Source organism: Diaphorina citri, unplaced genomic scaffold (assembly GCF_000475195.1).
Source record: "Diaphorina citri unplaced genomic scaffold, Diaci psyllid genome assembly version 1.1 scaffold773, whole genome shotgun sequence".
In the NCBI taxonomy this organism is placed as follows: Eukaryota; Metazoa; Arthropoda; class Insecta; order Hemiptera; family Psyllidae; genus Diaphorina; species Diaphorina citri.
The window spans coordinates 89967-111670 of NW_007378206.1; the positions used below are offsets into that span (position 1 = coordinate 89967).

The window sequence follows — 21704 nt, forward strand, 5'->3', positions numbered from 1 at the left end:
AAAAAACATTGTCAAACGCCCAACAAGTTTCACGGGAATTCCAATGTCATCGTTTGTCTTATTCATGTAGAATATGTCTCTCACCAGAGGGCGTAGTGTTCGGACCAAATATCTGTTCCCAAGCCATCGCCTCTTCCTCCTGATAGGGTGATCCGGAGAATATCACCCCCAGAGCGGACTCAATCTGGTGAATAGTATCATCATTCATTAGACTCACCATAGTAACGTTATCACTACGTGGTTCATCACGAGCGCCATCTAACGGACCGAGATGAAGTAAGGTGAACTTCTGACGCTTCTTCAGTTTGTTCTTCATGATCATGCTGGCTAGAGAGAGGGAGCTGTCGGTCAACATCGTGTGAACTCGGCTTGGGACTGAAGGGACTTTCTGCTGTGAGTTTTATGCTATTGGAACACAAACTTCCAATTGTCGAATTTTCAGATTTGTTTTTTTACTCTCTAATTTTGGCTTTTGATTACTTTTGTCTTACTGGAACATCTCTTGCTCTTAGTTTCGACTTTCCAAACGTATCTTCTGATTTTACTTTCTTTTTCTTCCAGCGGAAATTTGGTTTCTGTTTTTATGACTGAATTTTGTATGCTTGTTTTTTACTCTCTAATTTTGGCTTTTCTTCCGTGAAAATTTAGTTTTGATCACTTTTGTCTTACTGGAACATCTCTTGCTCTTAGGTTCGACTTTCCAAACGTATCTTCTGATTTTACTTTCTTTTTCTTCCAGCGGAAATTTGGTTTCTGTTTTTATGACTGAATTTTGTATGCGTGTTTTCCTTTCCTTCGACAGAAAATTCCTCAGATATTTTCAAAAGCACTTTAACTGTTTTGGGATATTCCTCTCATTTTTTGGACAGTTTTAGCCAGAAGGTAATCACTCTTTCCCACAGTGAAAGAACATCTTATACTCGTACATATGAAGTTAAACAACAATTATTATATTTCAAGTTAATTTTACTTTTTCCCTTCATATTTAACAATTTACAATTAAATTTACAGAGTTTTTTATTTATAGTTTACAAATAATGTGTTTTCCTTTCCTTCGACAGAAAATTCCTCAGATATTTTCAAAAGCACTTTAACTGTTTTGGGACATTCCTCTCATTTTTTGGACAGTTTTAGCCAGAAGGTAATCACTCTTTCCCACAGTGAAAGAACATCTTATACTCGTACATATGAAGAATTTTGTATGAATTTGAAAGGCACAAAATTGGTCGAGTACCTATTTTTTCCTCGTGTCCAAATGAATGGTTCGGTATTGACCTGGCTAAAATTAGTGCCTAATTACTATATTGTATACATATATATAAAATCTGAATAATTTCAGGCCTGCCCCTTTGAATTACCAAACTCTTACTTACATGCTAGTCCACAATGCACATTTCCACTGACAAAATAAAGTTCCATAAATATCTGACACATGTAAATTTTATGGTACACTAATGGATTTTTTTTGTGTGAATATGACACGACTTTCTATTACCCTCATTAGTACCCATATTTACATCATTTCTGGGCTAACAGTTTTTTGAAACTTTGTGACTTTGGGTAGTTTGGGTCTCAAAATAAAAGGGGTGATATTTTAGAAGAGCATCAACTTTGTTATTATTACTTATAATTCTTCGGAAGGGATTCTTTAATTTCCTGCATTATTTATTAAATAAATCTAGTAACAGTAACTTAGTAGTCACTAGTGACATAGCGCACTTAGCTTTGGCGAATCGGTTTCATTATGTCCCAATAGAAATGAAGGGTAATAGAAAGTGAAAACATAAAAATACTGAACAAATTTCACCCGATGATTTAACCAGAGCTTCCCAGTCGTAATCAGATTCCAAGATACAATAATTGGTACCAAGAAGTTAAAAATTTATTTAAAGAGTAGGTGTTGTACTAATTAAGTAGATAATTAATTTATTTTAAAATGCTTTTCATTGGGAGATAATATTTGAATTCCAGCAATATACTATTTTTTTTTTTCTGGAAGCTCCAGCTAATTCACCTTCAATGCATAAAACTGTAAAATCAGTATTATGTTATTTTTGTAATAATGTATGTATACATAGGTATGGTAGCTATTTCCAACCACTGAATAATATATTCAATATTTAACATTTTGTTTCCAGAGGTGCTCCTTGAAAATTGTGACTTTTTCATGAATTAGAATACCTAGTTAGTAAGTAGAATAGAAATGTAAACAAAAAATTCAAGAAACATCTCTAAGAACAACAATAAATTTAATGAAAATTAATATGTACGTCATTTTATGAAAGTATAACATTATTTACAAACATTTTTTATTCATGTATAGTTAAGTAAACACTTAGAAATTAAATGGTAAATTTTGGCAATTTTTTTAAATTTATTTTTACTTACTTTTAATTCATAAAAGGTAATGTTAATTAGAATTTATAGTAGATAATTTTTGTTATTAGCTAACTAAGAACAACAATAAATTTAATGAAAATTAATATGTACGTCATTTTATGAAAGTATAACATTATTTACAAACATTTTTTATTCAAGTATAGTTAAGTAAACACTTAGAAATTAAATGGTAAATTTTGGCAATTTTTTTTAAATTTATTTTTACTTACTTTTAATTCATAAAAGGTAATGTTAATTAGAATTTATAGTAGATAATTTTTGTTATTAGCTAACTTTTTAATTATTATTTAGAATAAACTTTCAATCCTATTAATAAAAAAAGAATTAATTTCCTATTTAACAACAAATCGTAAAGATTGAAAAAAATCTATGAATTAGTCGAATGAACAGAAGTAAGTTGTTGTGAAGAGTTTTCACTATTTTTAATTTTTGAGAAGATTAAATTTTCTTTCAAACGGTTGATTGTTTTCGACTCTCCTTTATTTGAAAATATCATAACTACTCCGTGCTTCTGCTTTGTTTCTTGTACCTAACCCAAGTAGGGAAGTACAAGATCCATTGTATTTTTATAACTTTCAATTTACCAGAGATATTCACATACAAACTTTCGATTTTTAAAAAAAATACTTCTGTTCATTTTGTGTTTCATGTGTTTCACTGTTTTTATTAATAATTTACAAAATGTATATTTTAAGATTAATTATGGTTCAAGATCCATTGTATTTTTATAACTTTCAATTTACCAGAGATATTCACATACAAACTTTCGATTAAAAAAAAAAAAATGAAAAAAAAATACTTCTGTTCATTTTGTGTTTCATGTGTTTCACTGTTTTTATTAATAATTTACAAAATGTATATTTTAAGATTAATTATGACTCTTTCTTTTTATTATTTTTTTAATTAGTGTGGATATACAGAAATTCATTTTCTTGGAATAAATAAAAAGAACAGAATGAAATAAGAACTAGTGAACGAATTGTAATTAGTGTGGATATACAGAAATTCATTTTCTTGGAATAAATAAAAAGAACAGAATGAAATAAGAACTAGTGAACGAATTGTTCCACCCTACATCGAAATATACAGTGTGACCAAGAACTTTTAGAACACTGGGGTCTTGGTCTTCTCAACATGAAATTTCCAATGGTAAATTTGTAGTATTCCATATTGCCTTCTAATTAGAAACAGCTAGTGTTTTCACTTCTACTACAGATAGAATGGAAATATTTGGCATTTGACGCTAATTACTATATTGTATACATATATATAAAATCTGAATAATTTCAGGCCTGCCCCTTTGAATTACCAAACTCTTACTTACATGCTAGAAAATATACAGTGTGACCTAGAACTTTTAGAACACTGGGGTCTTCTCAACATGAAATTTCCAATGGTAATTTTGTAGTATTCCATATTGCCTTCTAATTAGAAACAGCTAGTGTTTTCACTTCTACTACAGATAGAATGGAAATATTTGGCATTTGACTAGATAAATACCTATTGGATTAATGGCCCAGGCCACTCGCTGAGTTTAAATTAAATTGATTGGATTAAGCAATCTATTTTTCAAAGTAAGTGCTTCATCCAATCAATTTGATTTGAACTAAGTTTAAACTTGAATTGTGGCACAGCTTTTAATGAAGCAATATTGGCTATCCCTGCTAATATTTACCTTTCACTGTCAGGGGTGTCGGCCGGACAGGGGGGACGAGGGGAGCGGGGATGGTCGGCAGTCTCGTAGATAGAATCTTCGCCATCATGGTGATAGCTTCCAGTGCCAGAGGATGGCCGAGGCTGTCGATAGCGGCCGTACACCAGGCGAGGCCCTCCACCACTCGAGTCTTCGTCTCTGTTTGAGCTAGCGAGTCGAAATTTTATGGTACACTAATGGATTTTTTTTTTTTTTTTTGTGTGAATATGACACGACTTTCTATTACCCTCATTAGTACCCATATTTACATCATTTCTGGGCTAACAGTTTTTTGATACCTAGCGAGTCCACCTCGCGGACATCTGAAATACAGGGGACTGAAATTTTCAAATTAGACGGCACGGGACTCTAAGATCAGGAAGGCAATGGATAACCTCAAGGAAATGGAATAAGGACAATCTTTGGAAGTCAATAACACTGTAGATCCCAAGTGCTCAACCTTTCAAAATATAATCACCAGCTGCAGTACTTTGTGACTTTGGGTAGTTTGGGTCTCAAAATAAAAGGGGTGATATTTTAGAAGAGCATCAACTTTGTTATTATCTTATATTATAAGAACGAGATCCATTCACAGTTCATAGTTCACACACTGATCGCTCTATCTCTAGAACCACAACCACCAGCTGCAGGAACATAAGTTCGAAGAATATAGCAATCCATTACCCCATCTTAGAGGAAACACCTCTATAACCTCCATTTACCACGAGGTTTACCACGGATTTTCTCGGGAGACCGGGTAATAAGTACGGGGAAATCCTCGTTTAATCACGGCATTTGACTAAAAAAAGACTGAGTTTCTTGAATTAGATGCCAAATATACCAACCCAATCTCTCTGCACAGGATAAAAAAGACTAAAATTGTTCTATAATTCTGTAGTCACACTAATCATGATAGTATGTAAACTAGGCTCGACTTCATCACCAAGAAATTACGGTATCACCCGCCAATGTAAACATTGTAATTGGATCAACGCCAATGGTCCACAAAGTAAACATTTAGAGAAAACTCCATGAAACGAAAACCTTTACCAGTATATATGGATCTTTCAGTCCTATCCTAATACATTTGAAATTGAGTTTCTCAAATGTTCACATTGCATCCAGGGTGAAATCCTGTGAACTATCTCTTTAGGTACAGTCACACATTATGACAAAGTGTCATGGCAAAATATAACGAGAAACAATTGACGAAAAAGATATCTCTATGCTAGCATTAAAAGTACCTGATGCCAGAGTTCTAAGGGATCCAATAGCCCTAGACAACTAAGGTTATAGGGTACTAAATCGCCATATCCCTGACACTTCGTCATAGCATGATACTATTCCTTCAAGAGAATACCTTGAAGGACTGCCCCTTCAAGCATTCAATACTACGCCACCTAGTGTTTATACTCGGGAAACTTGGCTCCAGGCCGGTTTTTCTTGAGGAGGGCCACCTGCTCCGTGGTGCTAGGAGATGAAGACTCCACTTCCTCTTCTGGAGGTGAAGGTCCTCCATTGAGAATCACCTGGAGTACTGTCCGCGTCGGTGAGGAGTTGGGAGATGTTGACACCATGGACGAGGAAGATGGAGAGGATTGAGACGAGGTGGAGATGTCGGTGGATGTGGGTGGATGGGGACCGGCAGGGTTAGTTGATGGGGCTGGTGCTTGAGCTTGAACAAACGCACGACTGGACATTATATTGGATTGAATAAGAGACTGGTGATGGTGCAAGCACATGCGTCGAGCGTAAGATCAAGACAGTAATGGATGTATAGCATTCCCATACCTGGGTAATAGTCCCGTTTGAACAAAAACGTTTATTGGTTCCAATTTCCAAAGTTTCTGAACATTGCTTTATGACCTAACGTAATGCTGTCCATTACCTTCTTGATCTTAGAGTGTAATTGGAGGGGCTCTCAGAAAAAGACTAGGCTCTTGTTTTTACATTGTTTTCTTTCAGATTTTCTCAAAATTGCGTTTTTCGAGATAACACCTTAAGGTAGAAACACACTATCGTCACGTCACGTGAATCAGAAAGATGTAGTTCAAAGTTTTCCAATAATAGATATTGTAGATAATTTCGTTCAGGATAGCCACACTACCGTCACTGACGTGACTCGTAATATAAACTTATGGGAAAACTTTGAACTAGGTACATCTTTCTGACTCCCTATGGTAGTGTGTTTCTACCTTTACACCCTTGTTTCTGAGAACTCCTCAAGTAGACATTCAACACTACAAGTGCCAAGTTTATCTACATCTCTACGAGATAGATAAACGTGTTGCATATTAATTTATAAACTACAACTATTAATAACTTTAACTCAACTTGATCTAAATTTGTTGCATTAAGTGTTGAATCAACTGAATTATAAATTAAATCCGCAATTCCATTTTGCTAATAATAAAATTACTCGAGATTCCCGTATCTCATTGAGTATTTTAGTTCTTTTGAAAATTTAATATTAACTCTTAGATGTACAAAACCAGTAGGTAGTACTGACATTTTTCTGTCGTGTTCAATAAACATTTTTGTTATTAGTTAGGTATGTTATTTTATTCGTACATCAAAACAAAGGTCCCAGACTTTGGTCTAAATTTGAAAACCAACTAATATCCAACGGGAAATCTCTTACATTGGCTCTTTTACAATTCTGGATCCCATTTTGATACATTTGAATTTTCAATGTTGTTATTCAATACAGGAGAAACATACTGCAAATATTAAACGACAAAAAAGGTTGGCTTGAGTGGGACCGAGAAACAACACGCGATTACCCAGATGGTCACCCATCCGGATAATAACCACGCCCATCGTTTGCTTAACTTCAGTGATCCAATGGAGGAACTAGTGGCGGTCAATGTAGTATCGTCACTGGCTTGCTTATCATATTGTTTGTGTTGTATGGATTTAAAAATTACCTTTATTGATTAGTTTAACTTTAAAACTGTGTCCACTTAAAACTGTGTCCACTCAAAGTCGACGCCATCGATCGATGTCGACTGATTCAGTCCACACTGCCTCGATAACATAGATCGACTATAATTGTATGTATGTGGACACATTTTTATATTGGCTTCTTCTTCTTCTTCTAGTGTCGTGTCCGCTGCCGAACGTTGACGATCATGTTGCTGATTTTTTCTCGATCTCCCGCCGCTCTGAACAGCTCAACGCTCGAACACTCGTACCACTCTCTCAAATTCCCCAACCATGATGTTCTCCTTCTTCCTCTTGATCTTCTTCCCACTATTCTTCCTTGTAAAATTACTTGCAATAATCCATACTTTTCCGAATTTCGCATAATATGACCAAAATATTCTAATTTACGTTTCTTGATAAGGTGTTGTAGTTCCACTTCTTTCTTCATTTTTGCCATCACTTCTGTGTTTCTAACTTTGTCTTTCCAACTTATGCGCAGCATTCTTCGATAGATCCACATTTCGAAACTTTCAATTTTCTTCATCAGGGTTTGATTCAAGGTCCATGATTCCATTCCATACAGCAATACAGCAATATTGGCTATCCCTGCTAATATTTACCTTTCACTGTCAGGGGTGTCGGCCGGACAGGGGGGACGAGGGGAGCGGGGATGGTCGGCAGTCTCGTAGATAGAATCTTCGCCATCATGGTGATAGCTTCCAGTGCCAGAGGATGGCCGAGGCTGTCGATAGCGGCCGTACACCAGGCGAGGCCCTCCACCACTCGAGTCTTCGTCTCTGTTTGAGCTAGCGAGTCCACCTCGCGGACATCTGAAATACAGGGGACTGAAATTTTCAAATTAGACGGCACGGGACTCTAAGATCAGGAAGGCAATGGATAACCTCAAGGAAATGGAATAAGGACAATCTTTGGAAGTCAATAACACTGTAGATCCCAAGTGCTCAACCTTTCAAAATATAATCATCAGCTGCTGGAACATAAGTTCGAAGAACATAGCAATCCATTACTCCATCTTAGAGGAAACTCCTCTATAACCTCCATTTACCACGAGGTTTACCACGGATTTTCTCGGGAGACCGGGTAATAAGTACGGGGAAATCCTCGTTTAATCACAATCTGAGTTGATAAACCCTGGTAAATACACAATACAGACCTCAGCAGTTATACAGTGACATTACACTTCTTTCTAAGCCTACTAACAGAGGGTCTGGAACATAAGTTCGAAGAACATAGCAAGCCATTACACCATCTTAGAGGAAACTCCTCTATAACCTCCATTTACCACGAGGTTTACCACGGATTTTCTCGGGAGACCGGGTAATAAGTACGGGGAAATCCTCGTTTAATCTCAATTTGAGTTGATAAACCCTGGTAAATACACAATACAGACCTCAGCAGTTATACAGTGACATTACACTTCTTTCTAAGCCTACTAACAGAGGGTCTAACCCCACTATAAGAGGGTATAATATCAACACCTACAGATAAGACTGGTAATAATATTTACCCCGTGTGGGTGTCTATCCTGTACTGGCGTTCGGTTTCCGGATCCGACATCCGGATGTCTTCACTCCCCACAGAGGGTCTAACCCCACTATAAGAGGGTATAATATCAACACCTACAGATACGACTGGTAATAATATTTACCCCGTGTGGGTGTCTATCCTGTACTGGCGTTCGGTTTCCGGATCCGACATCCGGATGTCTTCACTCCCCGCCGGACTCATATGTCGGGAGCTATGGTACTCCAGCTGTCTCATTAAGTCCTCCAGGTTTCTAATTCTAATAGGATTGGGTCCCGCAGGGGCAATACCGGCCTCCTCGTCCTCATCTGTAAAACAGAGAATGAAACAGAAGAGTTATTATTGTGAAACACAAACAAGAGTTTGTGAAACAGACAGAAGAGTTTAGGGTTGGGATGGTGGAAGACAGACGTTGAACAAGCGTTTGATTGACTGTGAGGATCATTTTACTCAACCAATCTTGAAACAGAGCATGAAACAGAAGTGTTATTATTGTGAAACACAAACAGAAGAGTTTAGGGTTGGGATGGTGGAAGACAGACGTTGAACAAGCGTTTGATTGACTGTGAGGATCATTTTACTCAACCAATCTTTGTGAGGTTGAAAGTAATTTAGTTATGAAAGAGCCGGGGAATTTTTCCATTCTCTACTGAGCTTCCTTATTCCTCAGAATGTGTCCGTGGAAGGTGTAGCACAAGGTAAGTGGATTGTACCATCGCATTGCAACGACGCATCAGAAGAATTCTGAAATTCTCAGTTTTACTTCGCATTATTTAGTTCCTCTTCTTTCTTTTATATGAGGCGCATATCCTTTATGTCCGCCAATCACGCTCAGACAGACTCAGGTCTATGAGAGCGCGGTCTGTCAGACGTTCTGATCGTGAGAGGCGGGCAGTACTTACCTACGTCGACCCGGGTTCGGGAAGATCGATGATGTAATCTCTGCAGAGACCCGGCTGGGGATCTGTCGTGCAGACTGGTATGGGATTGGCTGATGAGTCCTCGGCCTAAACAGATCTCTTCTTTCGTTTATATGTATGAGGCGCATATCCTTTATGTCCGCCAATCACGCTCAGACAGACTCAGGTCTATGAGAGCGCGGTCTGTCAGACGTTCTGATCGTGGAAGCGTGTCTTATTGGCACTCACTCAGATATACGAAGGACAATATATCTGTCACTCTGTCTCTCTCTTTCTTACCCGAAGGACAGTATATCTGTCACTCTGTCTCTCTCTTTCTTACCCGAAGGACAGTGCCTAAACAGAGCAGCGCAGAAACACAATGGCTAAGTCAAACAGCGGTCGCTACGCAAAGGCTTCCAAGCGCAGGTCTTGAACTGCGGGTGTTGGAATCTACGTCTAATAATGTACCTTACGCGCTACTCGGTACGTTCAACATTTACGGAGCCACCAAATGTACTGTTGCCAAATTTTCATCTAGATTTGCAGAAATGGTTGTAGGAGAAAATACAAAATAATGATACCAGGCCAAAGAGTATTGATTTATTGAATGAGCTCTGACAGACTCGCCTCATCCTTGGTTTAAAAAAATCTCCACCTCACTAATGGAGGATGAAATGATTTTGGTGAAGACATTAATATGAATTTATGTCAATTTTCACTTTCTAGAAATTCGTACGTAAATAACGTAAATTTGATAATATCTACAAGATAAACTACCAAACATTGACCGCACTGAATTAGAAAGTAAACCTAGACATGCATTGCCTATTGTGGCTTTCCAAGCATAAGAAAAGACATGTTTAAAAGAGGCCCACTCTAAGTCCCATTATAACCAAATTTTAAAAAGGGCTGCAAGCTAAAAATGCAAAGAAGGATTAAAGTATCGATAAAGTCGGTATTAAAGAAGAATAGAATTATTATATTTTCAACAAGTTAAAAAGTTTATCAATAAGTCAATGTCCTTAATAATTATTACTCGTATTAAAGGTAGCAGTTAGAAATGTTAATAAAATAACTACCCCGATAGGTTACAAAGAGATTTGAGCTTGTGACTTGTCAAACACAAAGAGATAGGAAGTCTACAAAGAGGTGTAACTTGGTCTACTATACAAAATACAAAGAAAAATGAGAAACTCACCATCACATAGCTTATCCTGACTAGTTGAGCGTTTATATGAACATTCTACAGCGGCCGCTATCGACCTCCTCAGGTAAGAGAGATATTGGTAGAGAAGGTCAAAGGTGAAAGTAATCCGAAGTGAAATGAAGAGACATAATAAACATTGTTGGAAAATAAATTAAAATGAAATAATTCATGGACAAGAACACGTAAGTCGTTTTAGACGAGGTTGAAAAAAGTAAAAAGGATAAAATAAATAAATAAAATGAATTTGAAGGACGGAGTGGTATTGATTTTCCAGCCGTGAACAAAATATTGAACGAACAAAAATTTCGTTCAAGGAAAGTAAAAAAAAAAGTGTAGAGAAAATAATAATGATATAAATAATGAAAACACAGCGTGATTCATTGCAAGTGAAATATTATGAGAAAAAATTAAAACGACGAGAAGAATGTTGGTAGAGAAGGTCAAAGGTGAAAGTAATACGAAGTGAAATGAAGAGACAAATAATAAACATTGTTGGAAAATGAATTAAAATGAAATCATTCATGGACAAGAAAACGTAAAGTCGTTTTAGACGAGGTTGAAAAAAAGTAAAAAGGATAAAATAAATAAATAAAATGAATGTGAAGGACGGAGTGGTATTGATTTTCCAGCCGTGAACAAAATATTGAACAAACAAAAATTTCGTTCAAGGAAAGTAAAAAAAAAGTGTACAGAAAATAATAATGATATAAATAATGAAAACACAGCGTGATTCATTGCAAGTGAAATATTATGAGAAAAAATTAAAACGACGAGAAGACAATGAAAGAGTTCATAAACATATTGGAATTTCATCGCAGTGGTGCTTTTTGTTCATCTTTTTGTCAGAGTAACCAAGTTATTTTTTTGTGCAAATATTAATTTATTGTTTGTCTTTTGCCAGAGTAATCAGCTTACTCATTGTGTTTGACTTGCAGTATTTGCACTGATGGGTACTTTTCAATATTCCAAGCATTTGTAATGACCACCACAGATGAAAAATTCACAGCCACTCGGTAGAGTTTGGAATCTATACCATAATACCATTGTCTTCATGAGGCTGATGAGTGCTCTGCTATAATACTGGGCTTAGGATACACTTTTACCTCCAGGATACAAATCCAACTATTCATCCAACATAATACTCGTATGTACCTACATGATCTAAATTCTAAGAAATGAGAAAATAAACTATAGTTCATCCAGATCATTGTGACAGCAATGAGTCATCAACCCAAAATGAAGGAATCAATCAGATTGCAGGAAATCCTTACATTGTTGCAATTGAGGTAAAGGTCTATTTTTGATAAACTCTCTCTTTTAAAATGCAGAGGTAGTCATGGTATCTGGCATAAAAAATGTAATTAATTATGTAGGTACCTAATCTACATTTCTATTATTGTATTTGGTACCATCAATCTGCTATAATACTGGGCTTAGGATACACTTGTACCTCCAGGATACAAACCCAACCATTCATCCAACATAATACTCGTATGTACCTACATGATCTAAATTCTAAGAAATGAGAAAATAAACTACCTAGGTGCTGCTAAAAAAAGAACTACTGTCTCAGTGGTAGTTTATTGGTAACTTTGGAAAATGTCGGAGATTTAGATACCTGGATCTCATGGTATCTAGCATAAAAAATGTAATTAATTATGTACCTAATCTACATTAATTTCTATTATTGTATTTATGAAATTATCTTTTTTATTATGTATTTAACTTGATTTAGTAATATTATAGTCTGCTCCTGTGCAGAAATCATGACAGTCTCGGATGGTGCTCACTTGCTCAGTTTTAAAAGTCCTGAGTTTCTCTCAGGCTATTGAAAATATAATAAATTTTTGTGAAACTAGTTCTTCACAAGAAGTGTTTCACTATTTCTAAACTGCAAAAATAACTAGTAAAGTGTGTTGTTTCCTAATGTTCTCATAAGAGGGCGATTTCAGATCGATTGGAATATAGTACCTATCTATTAGTAAGTAAAGTAAGTAGAATTGCTAAAAGTAATCATTGAAAAACGTACAGTAGGAATCGAATTCACTGGACGACTCATCTGAAACAATGCATAGACCGTATGATACGTGATACTGCTGTGAGAAGACGTGAATGATAAAAGTTTGGTAGGTAAACATTGGAATGTGAGTGTTAACTTTTTAAGTCCCCTTGAAAAATTTCATTTTTCATTCTGCCTGCCACTGCTAGGACGATACCTTTATTCATCTTCGTTCATTTCACACTTGATCTTTTGAATAAATCAATAAATTATGGTGCTTTGTGTGCAAATGTGCGTGGAATCGGAGCAACACTCGTGCTTCAAACGGTGCAAAGTGCGAAATTTGTGAGTTTTTCAATCTTAAGAGTCATTCTTCGGCCGAAACCATAGCTTGGCCGGAGCTATGGTCGGTTCTACAGCTCTATCACTTACCTGTACTAGAGGAAGGCCCGGTTCTACCGTGCGTGACTGCCGCATTCCGCAAGGCCGATCATTCAATACTACGCCACCTAGTGTTTATACTCGGGAAACTTGGCTCCAGGCCGGTTTTTCTTGAGGAGAGCGGTTCAAGCACTGTGCAATATACATACCTCCCCCTTTTTAAAGATTCTCTACCATTGCACATGTGACATTTTTGGCAACAATGCCTATTTTTTTGCTGTCACATTGGTCTGGACACACTATACCTAGGTGCTGCTAAAAAAAGAACTACTGTCTCAGTGGTAGTTTATTTAGGTAACTTTGGAAAATGTCGGAGATTTAAATACCTGGATCTCATGGTTCATGGTATCTGGCATAAAAAATGTAATTAATTATGTAGGTACCTAATCTACATTTCTATTATTGTATTTATGAAATTATCATTTGTATTAGGTATGTATTTAACTTGATTTATTAATTATAGTCTGCTCCTGTGCAGAAATCATGACAGTCTCGGATGATGCTCAGTTTTAAAAGTCCTCTGAGTTTCTCTCAGGCTATTGAAAATACATATAATAAATTTTTGTGAAACAAGTTCTTCACAAGTGTTTCACTATTTCTAAACTGCAAAAATAACTAGTAAAGTGTGTTGTTTCCTAATGTTCTCATAAGAGGGCGATTTCAGATCGATTGGTAAGTAGGTAGGTAGGTAGGTAGGTACTAGGTACCTATCTATTGGTAAGTAAAGGTAAGTAGAACTGCTAAAAGTAATCATCGAATAACGTACAGTAGGAATCGAATTCACTGGACGACTCATCTGAAACAATGCATAGACCGTTTGATACGTGATACTGCTGTGAGAAGACGTGAATGATAAAAGTTTGGTAGGTAAACATTGGAATGTGAGTGTTAACTTTGAAAAATTTCATTTTTAGTCCGTCCTTCCTTTATTATTACTAATAATAAAAGGTATAGTGGACGGACTATTGTATTCATTCTGCCTGCCACTACTAGGACGATACCTATATTCATCTTCGTTCATTTCACACTTGATCTTTTGAATAAATCAATAAATTATAGTGCTTTGTGTGCAAATGTGCGTGAAATAGGAGCAACACTCGTGGAAATTTGTGAGTTTTTCAATCTTAAGAGTCATAGCTCGGCCGGTGCTATGGTCGGTTCTACAGCTCTATCACTTACCTGTACTAGAGGAAGGCCCGGTTCTACCGTGCGTGACTGCCGCATTCCGCAAGGCCTCCAGAATGTCCTCATGGTAGCCATTGAGACTTTTGAGCGTCCTCTCTACTTCGGATATCGTTTCCCCTCCACCTCCGCCTCCGCCTGTAAGAGGATTATCACATTGTGATAGGGTTTCCGACTGGGGCGAATCGGACCACTTGTCTTTGGGGCACGGATCTAACAGGCCCACCCCGGCCCCTCCGTACGGGCACGCCTTTTTCAAAATCCCCTTCTCGGGCACTTTGGCATGCGGGGCCGACGGTGCCACGCCCGGGGGCAAGTCGATGAACGAGACCGCCTCCTCTTCTGAAACCAAACCAAGGATAGGAGAGGCCCGATTAGCCTTTTTTTTCGAACTACGTATTTTTATTTTTCCAACTAGGTAACTAGCTATTTTTTCTCGATTGGAGGTGAAAGTCAATTTTGGATTTTCATTTTACATACATATCTACAACTCTGTTTCTTCTCTGACGTTTTAGCCATTTCACTCTCCGACACCATTTCTCAGACCGACTTTGTGTAGGTATTATTTTTTCCTTTATTCAAAGAAATTTATTTAATGTAGCCACACAACACACAAAAAAAATCTTCTTAAAAATTTCTCATCACTGAAGTGTGACTTTGAGTATCTCTCGAAGAAATGTTGGGACGGAAGAGGAAGTAAATTAACTTACCTGAATGTACAGGATCCTCTTCACTCCCAGAACTCATCCCCAGCCTCTTCAACTGGTAATCAAACATTGTTCTTCCATAATTGTTATTAATAATCGGTAATTTGTAATGTAAATGTCTCGTATTATAAGTTGTTTCTTGAACATTTCTATACTTTTCTTCGAAATAATAATTTGCCATCATTACGTACTTGTGCAAATTAGTAAAATTCAATAAATAAATAAAAATAATATTAAATTGATGTTTTTGTGTTGATTGAATTATTTTATGGATTTATATTCATTATTATCTATACTCACGGGAAATGGCTGGAAGTACTAGAGGTACTCCCTGTGTGATTCACATGCCTGTACAACACACGATCACCAATCTGCCTGCTTTGTCTGAAATTATAAAACCCATTGTAACCTCATTAGACAATAAACAACAAACATTAAAAAGAAACATTCAGATTGGTAGGTACATGAGAAAAAGATACATTAGATAAATCTAAGGACACTGTTGGATAGCCTGTAGGTAGGTGCCTATGATTATTTGTCCATGGAAGGGACAACTGCATCGACAAAAGACACGGCTCGGTCTAGCCCACTAGCTTTTTTTTAAGTCTGAATTCCAAAGTAGCCAGAATCAAGTAATGTGTACGTCTTGTGTAACCAATATAGCATGTACGAGTGTCCCTAAGCGAAGGACACAACAGTGTCCCAATGCTTTCTGTTGAATTGGTGTCACCACCAGAGTAAAACCGCTGCGCTAGCGCTACCTTATTCTCAGACTTGAGGTCTAATTTCTACTTTTAGCACTCTCTGACTTACAGTTGAGAAGTTGCGGGTTCGATACTCCCCGGTGTCAACAAATTTCTCTTTTACCTTTTTTTTCGAACTACGTATTTTTATTTTTCCAACTAGGTAACTAGCTATTTTTTCTCGATTGGAGGTGAAAGTCAATTTTGGATTTTCATTTTACATACATATCTACAACTCTGTTTCTTCTCTGACGTTTTAGCCATTTCACTCTCCGACACCATTTCTCAGACCGACTTTGTGTAGGTATTATTTTTTCCTTTATTCAAAGAAATTTATTTAATGTAGCCACACAACACACAAAAAAAATCTTCTTAAAAATTTCTTATCACTGAAGTGTGACTTTCAGTAGGTATCTCTCGAAGAAATGTTGGGACGGAAGAGGAAGTAAATTAACTTACCTGAATGTACAGGATCCTCTTCACTCCCAGAACTCATCCCCAGCCTCTTCAACTGACGCTGATCCCTGCAATACAAACAAAAAGAAATTGATACGGTCTGAAGACGAAATTACCTATACCTTCTCTCTTCTGAACATGCATTTTGTATGAACGCCGTATAATCTTTTGTATATGCAATACGCTAAGCATAAAGCATTGATCCCTGCAAATTATGTTCTCCGTGTCTTTTGACTCGTCTAAAAAACCTTTTGTATTTAAGTAAGTAGGTACCTAGATTAAAATAATACATATAGGTACTTTAAGTTGATAATATTAAATTCATGTTTTTGTGTTGATTGAATTATTTGATGGATTTATATTCATTATTATTTATACTCACGGGAAATGGCTGGAAGTACTAGAGGTACTCCCTGTGTGATTCACATGCCTGTACAACACACGATCACCAATCTGCCTGCTTTGTCTGAAATTATAAAACCCATTGTAACCACATTAGACAATAAACATTAAAAAGAAACATTCAGATTGGTAGGTACACGAGAAAAAGATACATTAGATAAATCTAAGGACACTGTTGGATAGCCTGTAGGTAGGTGCCTATGATTATTTGCCATGGGAGGGACAACTGCATCGACAAAAGACACGGCTCGGTCTAGCCCACTAGCTTTTTTTTGAAGTCTGAATTCCAAAGTAGCCAGAATCAAGTAATGTGTACGTCTTGGGTAACCAATATAGCATGTACGAGTGTCCCTAAGCGAAGGACACAACAGTATCCCAATGCTTTCTGTTGAATTGGTGTCACCACCAGAGTAAAACCGCTGCGCTAGCGCTACCTTATTCTCAGACTTGAGGTCTAATTTATTTAGGTACTTCACTTTTCTTCTCCTGTAATTTTCCCTCCTATACTCTCCTTTTGTCGTTCTTCTTCGCTTCCTTTTCCTCTCATTTCTCTTGGAATTACAAGCACATAATTGAAAAAGATACTTACATTAAATGTAATACATTTCAATTATGTACTTGTAAATGCTCGCAATTGTCCCTATAAAAGGTGCGTATACACAGTTTCTTCTCTCAAGGTTCATACACAGTTCCGGGCTACGGAAGCTAACGTGTTTACAATTCATCCTGACGAACATTAACCTTAGTCAGCGGCAATAGAAGATAGGTACGTCAAATTCAAGGTGGAAAATGCCGCAGTTCTACAGCGGGAGTGTTTGTATGATCTTATTTTTGTATTTTTTTCCTGACGAAGCAGAGACGACTGAACCAGTGCTTCGGGGCATAAATAAGATGGCGGATGCAGAGATGAACAAGTTGTAGCGAAACTTGGTGTTGTTTAAACGCTAATGCCTTGGACACGTGTAAAGTGTCCATAGGTGCTACACTGACCATAGGTGCTACACTCACCCTAATCAATATGAATATTACACCTAAAGGTGATGTTAAATTAAACTGCTTTGATATTGTACCTAAGTGTCTGTTTAAGCTACGTAATATTTGCGGATAATTTTGTGGTGAGGTCTTTTTGTGATTGTCGAAATTAATAATAAATAAAGAAGAGTAAAAAATATAATTAAAGAGATTTTTATTTAATGAGACTAAAGATTTAATAAACTGAAAACAAATGAGTAAAAACTATCTAAGAGTGCCTGGTCTAACTGGTAAATGGTCAGGTCAGGATTTCCAAGTAATCAATATAAAATTATAAATATTACACCTAAAGGTGATGTTAAGTTAAACTGCTTTGATATTGTACCTAAGTGTCTGTTTAAGCTACGTAATATTTGCGGATAATTTTGTGGTGAGGTCTTTTTGTGATTGTAGAATGTGCAGCCTCATGTTAACTTTATACTGAAGGAATTAACAGCAATTAAAAACTGCAAACTGAGCCAAAAAAGACTTTGATAAGATCCCAAAGATCATAGAAACAAAACCAATCAATTGATCCAAAATACGAGGTTGAAAAAACAGAGAAAAGGCCAAAATTTGCCAAACCCCGAGTTTGTATAAGGTCAACACAAGACTGTAAACTGAGGACTAAGTAATTTTCTCATTGGACCAATCAGAAGATCGATTTTAAAATCGACTGTACTAGTCCTAGCCCTAACATTTCTAGTTCCGATTAAAATTTGTTACAAATATCCTAGAAAATTATCTAAGGAGACCTAAAAACTAGAAATATGACTAAAAACACAAAGGTGCTGTGGAAATCTCAAATTTGTTACAAATATCCTAGAAAATTATCTAAGGAGACCTAAAAACTAGAAATATGACTAAAAACACAAAGGTGCTGTGGAAATCTAGAAGCTTGAAGCGGTTTGAATGACTCACTGTTCAAACTTGAAGGAACAAAGGGATTAACCAAGTGTGTGTAATCAAACAGGTTAACTAACCATGAGATAAAACTAACCAAATGTGTGTAATACTGAACTAACCATAAGATAAAAACTAACCAAATGTGTGTAATAGGAACTGAACTAATCATGAGGTAAAAAAAAAGCAGTTTCTATAGTGTAGGTATTGTAAGATTTGGTTAAGATATTGTGGTAAGTTTAGATATTATTGAAGGTATGTTTGTACGTGTGTGGATGATCTAATTCAGTGAGTAGATTGCACCTTTTGGTAGAAAGTAGGATCTTCAGGTAGATAGGTAGAATTTGGAGTCTGGGGAAGATTTGAGTAATATTCATTCAATCTAACCTTTGGCACAAATTTTCATGCAATACCTCATAGGACTCATAATAATATAATAAATTATAAGTCCCGAAGTAAAAAAAAGGAATAGAAAATTTGGAAAATATAAAAAAAAAACGTTGAGGAAACTATTTGAAAATGAGGGAGGTCTACGTTTAAAAAAGAAACAATATTTTGCCTAATGCAAAGTTTAAAACTAAAGTCGTTAAGAGGAAATCTAATTGGTAGGTATAAAAAGTACTAGAGCTAAACAAAAAGTGCCAAGATTTTCAGAAGTTGAAAAAATCTTTTTGAATTCAAGAGGGGATATACCTAAGTTTCTTTTGAAAATTTCTTTCCACTATTCTCCATTTTGTGTAATTACTTTATACATCAGAGGTAATCATATTAGGGATAGTAAGTATTATAATCATTGTTATCAAAAATACTTCTGAGATGACCAATAATATGGAAAAAATGTTCTGATTTAAAGAAACTTGATTGAATAAAATCTCATTTGTTTCCATAAAAATAGCACTAGTATCTTTATCTAGTATGTAAGATAGATTGGTTCTTCCAGACATGGAAAGTAAAGTAAGTACTAAGAATGGAATAGAGAAACGCCAGCTTGAAAGAAATCGAGAAGAGAAAAGAAGAAAAGTTGAGAAGAACAAGTTTAACTTTTAGATAGTAATTTTTCGAAATTCAATACAGGAGAAATAAGAAACAAACGAAATCTAACACGAAGCTTGAAATACGATATTCCTGAGTGAGTACAACTCCAAAGTAAATGGAACATACAGAGAAGAAAAAGAAAGTGATGCTCTAGATATTATATGTTGAAAGAAGAAAACTATAATACAGGTAGACAAATATACAATATAGTATAACATAGGAAACGAAAGTTAAGAGAAAATGTGAAACACAAGAATCTAATGCAGAATAAAAAGTTTGCTCTAATTCAAACATTTCTAGCTTTTATATTTTATACAGCGGCTCAAGAGAGGAGCTGAAACCCTGTCAACTGCGAAAGCAAAAGGCACCAAGTTTAGTACCAGATATTGTCAGACCTCCTCTCTCACTCTGTCTCTCTCTTACTTACCCGAAGGACAATATCTTGTTGGCACTCTCTCTGGCAGCATCTTCTTCAGGATTGGTGTACTTCTTCACCGAAGCCTTCTTGGAGAGAGATGGCTCAGGACGTGGTGGACCCTTCCTATTGGTCGAGAGGAAATTCAAGATGGAGGAAGGAAGAGAGATGTTGGTAGAACCAATCTTTGTGAGGTTGAAAGTAATTTAGTTATGAAAGAGCCGGGGAATTTTTCCATTCTCTACTGAGCTTCCTTATTCCTCAGAATGTGTCCGTGGAAGGTGTAGCACAAGGTAAGTGGATTGTACCATCGCATTGCAACGACGCATCAGAAGAATTCTGAAATTCTCAGTTTTACTTCGCATTATTTAGTTCCTCTTCTTTCTTTTATATGAGGCGCATATCCTTTATGTCCGCCAATCACGCTCAGACAGACTCAGGTCTATGAGAGCGCGGTCTGTCAGACGTTCTGACCGTGAGAGGCGGGTAGTACTTACCTACGTCGACCCGGGTTCGGGAAGACCGATGATGTAATCTCTGCAGAGACCCGGCTGGGGATCTGTCGTGCAGACTGGTATGGGATTGGCTGATGAGTCCTCGGCCTAAACAGAGACGAGAAGAAAGGAATTCGCGAGCATGGAGAAAGAGGAGAGGGGAGAGAAATTTCCATTAGAAAAGAAGGAAAAGTCAAGGAGAAATGGAGAAAAACAAAAGCATTTTCCGATTAGTAAAATTATATTTTTAGAACACTGAAGAAAACTTTACAGCAGGTAAATCCCCCAGTAAGGAGAAATTTGTTTATGAATGGTTGAGTTTTAATTAAGACTTGTATATTTCGTTCTAAATACAGGCAGCCAATAGTGCCAGACACATAATGGCTGTAGAAGCAGAAGAATGTTCTATGGAGGAAGCTATGGAAACTGCATTTCATCTCTAATTCAAACATTTCTAGCTTTTATATTTTATACAATGGCTCAAGAGAGGAGCTGAAACCCTGTCAACTGCGAAAGCAAAAGGCACCAAGTTTAGTACCAGATATTGTCAGACCTCCTCTTATTTTTGGCCAGAATTCGTAGCAGCTCCTCAATTCTCCTCACGAATCATCCCTCAATACCTCGCAGCATGTGAAGTACCTCAGACAGTCTCCCATCCAAGTACCCACTACATTTCTTAACTTCACTATAACCCCTACAATAAGTTCCTAGTATCCTAGTGCTAAATTGATTTGAAAGTATTTACACAAATATTTTATCACCTTTTATACAAAGTTCTCTGTACAACATGGCATTACCTTACCTATGTATCAAAAAGTGCGTGCATTAAAAATAATAAAAAAAAAAAGATAGCCGGAACCACAGTCTGGGTGTAAACTTGATTATAGTCAAACTAGGGTAAGTGTACCATTTATTCGCCCACCTAAAAAACGTACCATTTATTGGCCCACCTGTACCATACGCCATAGACAAATATACAATATAGTATAACATAGGAAACGAAAGTTAAGAGAAAATGTGAAACACAAGAATCTAATGCAGAATAAAAAGTTTATACAGGTATAGACAAACTATAATACAGGTATTTTTCATTTCAAATCTCAAATAAAATTTGTGAAGACGAACAAATAATAGCAGAAGCTTTTGCAAATCATTTTCAATCAGTTTATGAAGATACAAAGACACCAAATTTAATATCTACATAAAAAGTTTTGTGTTTAAATAGGTAGAATTGGAAAAATGAT

General features: G+C 36.3%; 2 protein-coding genes across 2 annotated transcripts in view; both read right to left on the minus strand.

Annotated features, from left to right (window-relative positions):
* Positions 1 to 4064: 4064 nt before the first annotated feature.
* On the minus strand, positions 4065 to 5424 carry LOC113468562. Its single transcript, XM_026825564.1, has 3 exons — positions 5338 to 5424; positions 4393 to 4462; positions 4065 to 4261 (listed from the first exon to the last, which is right to left on the minus strand). The coding sequence occupies exons 1-3, from the start codon at positions 5422 to 5424 to the stop codon at positions 4065 to 4067; spliced, it is 354 nt and encodes a 117-aa protein (XP_026681365.1).
* Positions 4893 to 21704, minus strand: part of LOC103511954 — a gene marked incomplete at its 5' end in the record, with an annotated part of 44790 nt that continues 27978 nt past the window's right edge. Inside the window, 10 exons of the mRNA XM_026825565.1 lie at positions 4893 to 5785; positions 7639 to 7863; positions 8688 to 8871; positions 9466 to 9570; positions 10664 to 10731; positions 13057 to 13180; positions 14292 to 14636; positions 16204 to 16268; positions 16583 to 16666; positions 19979 to 20092. Of these exons, the coding sequence (XP_026681366.1) occupies positions 5494 to 5785; positions 7639 to 7863; positions 8688 to 8871; positions 9466 to 9570; positions 10664 to 10731; positions 13057 to 13180; positions 14292 to 14636; positions 16204 to 16268; positions 16583 to 16666; positions 19979 to 20092 (1606 nt within the window). The remainder of the gene's footprint in view (positions 5786 to 7638; positions 7864 to 8687; positions 8872 to 9465; positions 9571 to 10663; positions 10732 to 13056; positions 13181 to 14291; positions 14637 to 16203; positions 16269 to 16582; positions 16667 to 19978; positions 20093 to 21704) is intronic.